We start from the raw sequence: 3,511 nt of genomic DNA on the forward strand, positions 1-3,511 counted from the left end.
AAGTAAAAGTAAAATTCCTTGCAGTGGTAAAAGTTTTCATTTGCCTCTTCTCTTGAAGCAAATCTTTTGGGGATTGATTCAAACTCTTTTCTTTATATCTCTGTTCCAAGGTACTCACATCAATAGAGCTTGGCACTGAAAGATCACAGATAATCAAGGTTGTCATGGTAAACTAGCTTTTGGCCCTTAGTAATTCTTTTCCACATTTCACACTGAGTCTTTTCTAAACTGAAGTGATGAAAGTCTATTACTATCAAGTGGACAGGAAGGATTTCTATTGTAAAAACAAAACCTCAGCACTAATATATTGGGTTGAAATCTTTACATTTTAAAATAACTCTGTAAAAACATGTATAGGTTTTCTTTGTTTGTTTGTAAGATTAATATTGGAGAAAAAGAAACAAGCCTAGAACTCAAAATGTGTGAGCAATAAACTCTGAGAGAAAAACAACGAAATAAGCCTTTGCCTCTCCCACTGGAAGACCCAAAAATGCTTGTTTGACATACATGAGAACAAAGCACCTTAAATCATGGCGGCAGTAATGTGTGGCATACTGTCATTGAAGATTACCTCTGCCTGATTGATATGAGAAAAAGTTAAACACACAAAGGAGTGTGGATCCCAGCATATGCTAGGGGCAAATCCCTTAATCCATAGCCACTTCCATGGAGTCCTCTAATGCTCTATTCTTTGAACACAGGAGCCTCCATAACCCCCAACACTTGATTGTGTATGTTCTGACACAAATGAGTAGATACATGGTATAGGCCAGATACACTTGTCCATAGAATCAGAATGAAATAAATTTTCACAGACAAGTGCATATATTATTAATAGAACCAAACAACAATAGGAAAATGTTCAATTCCTCTCTAAATTATCCAGTTCTGACCTGTCCTGTTTCTAAACTGATGCTGGATTAGGGCTGTTCTGTTTACAAGAACTATAAAAATATGAACCTTATCTAAGCTTTAGAAAAATTGGTAACCTAGTTGAACTGTGGCTTATTCCATACCCTAGGTGGACAACAGAATGTCTTGGAAACACCTGACACAATGTCCAACAGATTTCTAATTCTTACCCTTCCTAATTTTAGTCATGCTTCATGGTCAGCCTAGAGGTCACCAGAGATAGTGGTGGTGGGGAGCTTGAGATATGAGTTGCATAGTAGAAGCAGGAGAAAGAACAGCAGAATTCCTCTGATAGAGTGACCTAACACTATCAGTGACACAAATGTCCACCTTCCCTTGTCCCCACCCCTGGTGGTGACAATGCACCCTTGACCAATAGTCTCATTTCATTGGAAGAATCAAGGGGCTGGGGGCCAAAGATGAGGAATAAAAGGCCAGACAGAGAAGCAGCAGTACGGATTTGCTTCTGGCTCATCTGTGATCAATAGAAAGCTCCAAGACACCATGGTGCATTTTACTGCTGAGGAGAAGTCTGCTGTTGCTAGCCTTTGGGCCAAGGTGAATGTAGAGGTGGCTGGAGGTGAGGTCCTGGGAAGGTAAGTACTGGAAAGATAAAAGAGGCAGAAAGTGTTTCTGAAAGAGAAATTGATCAGGTCTCTTAAATATTCTGACTTCCCATCTCGTGTATGACTGTGTTCATCCCATAGGCTTCTAGTTGTCTACCCCTGGACTCAGAGGTTCTTTGACACTTTTGGCAACTTATCCTCTGAAACTGCAATAATGGGCAACCCCAAGGTCAGGGCCCATGGCAAGAAGGTGCTGACCTCCTTCGGAAATGCTGTTAAGCATATGGATGACCTCAAGAGCACCTATTCTCAGCTGAGTGAGCTGCACTGTGACAGACTGCATGTGGATCCTGAGAACTTCAAGGTGAGTTCTGAGCATGCTTGTATTTTGTTCTTTTGTCCTAGTTATTTGTGTCATGCATATATATGTTAGGAAACATAGGCATTTAAGTCTTATCCTATATAGATAATTGTAGAAATAAATATTTCAGGAAAGAGCTAGATTTTGGTAGTTAAGTAGTTTCAAATGTAAGACCAAATAGAGTAATAACTATGACTAGGAAAGACCACTGGTCTGATATTTCAAAAAAAATATTGCATTGTTGTGAAAAGCAGTGGCCAAAACTGAGCTAAATGTTTTTGGCTTAGAAAATACAAATTGAGCCAGGTAGAAAGCATCTTGCCTTGGTTAATTTAAATTTTCTATAAATATGGATGATTATATAGCTGCATGGTTCTTGATGATAGAACCAGAACTAAGTAGGGCAAAGTAAGAGCAATCTTTTCAATGGATGGCTGTGTTCCTTCCCACTTCCCCTATTAGCAGTGATGAAATGCTGTTGTATACATAGCACAGCATTCTTTGTCATGTAAGTATGCAAATAATTTACATATATGTAATATCTAGGGACTTAGATTGCTCATATTGAGACACCTGCAGCACTATAAGCATACTTTAATAAAAAAGAAAGACACTCTGAAGGAAAGAAGCATTTCGTAGCAATATCATAGCAATGTTCTAGGGTGATGAACTGGCAGGACAAATAAGAGAAGCATTGAACCCAATAGCAGTACACAATTGGGAACTGAAGCCAACATCAAGCCCATAATGATGCACTTGTGTGGGATCATGACCCTTAAAGTTGTTCAAACTCTTATCAGAAAGGAAATGGGTACTGTCCATATTTTGGTCTTCTGTTTACAATATGCTAATTTCTTTTTATCCCCAATCTCTCCCCAGCTCCTAGGCAATATGATATTGATTGTCTTGGCAACACAGTTCGGCAGGGAGTTTACCCCCCAGATGCAGGCTGCCTGGCAGAAGCTGACAACTGCTGTGGCTAATGCTCTGGCCTACAAGTACCACTGAGTCACCTGTCCAACTCTGTGAGTGCCTACCAGAAGGTCCTATATTCCAAGAGTCCACCTCCTGAAAAATGGGACCAATGCCTTTGCCTCCAGATTTAACTCCTATATGATAAAAATAAAATAAAAATTATGCCTTATAAAAAATATCCTTGTCTTCTCTTTCTGTTTGTCTTTTATGTTGATTCAGCTAAAATAAAGCACTCTTATGTAATGAGAGTATTAGATTGGTAGTTTGGGGATGATAGAGAAGAAACTCTTGTGAGGCTCTATAATATAAGAGTGGCCCCAATGGAGCAGTTACTTCTAGGAATGAAAGTAGGTTCTTGAACTAGACAATGTCTTTAGAAAAAGGGAGGTAATAAAGGTACTCTTAAGACATACAATGCAATAGTTGATTGTGAGTAGGGCATGCTAGGACTTAGTATGAGTCCCATGTATGTTATCCTAATATATAAAAAGCCAGGGGCTGTCACGACCAAAACAACCAGACGGACGACCCAACAGCAGACTGTGTGGGGCAACCAGGCTGGCAGGGGGGTTAGTGAGGGACGACCAAACAACTGAACAGCAGGCTGAGTGGGGCCACCAGGCTGGCAGGGGGGGGCAGTTGGAGGCAACCAGGCTGGCAGGGGGCAGTTGGGAGTGACCAGGTCTGCAGAGGGGGC

At 40.5% G+C, this 3,511-nt stretch overlaps 1 protein-coding gene across 1 annotated transcript; it reads left to right on the forward strand.

Moving 5' to 3' along the window:
* Nucleotides 1–1,416: 1,416 nt before the first annotated feature.
* On the forward strand, nt 1,417–2,847 carry LOC308524144 (hemoglobin subunit epsilon-2; the record flags this gene model as incomplete). The annotated part of the gene is made up of 3 exons (XM_081098292.1): nt 1,417–1,508; nt 1,620–1,842; nt 2,719–2,847. 3 exons carry the CDS (start codon nt 1,417–1,419, stop codon nt 2,845–2,847), a joined length of 444 nt encoding a protein of 147 aa, XP_080954418.1.
* Between the last annotated feature and the right edge of the window lie 664 nt (nt 2,848–3,511).

This window comes from Myotis nattereri, assembly GCF_964212035.1.
Source record: "Myotis nattereri genome assembly, chromosome: 9".
Lineage (NCBI taxonomy): Eukaryota > Metazoa > Chordata > Mammalia > Chiroptera > Vespertilionidae > Myotis > Myotis nattereri.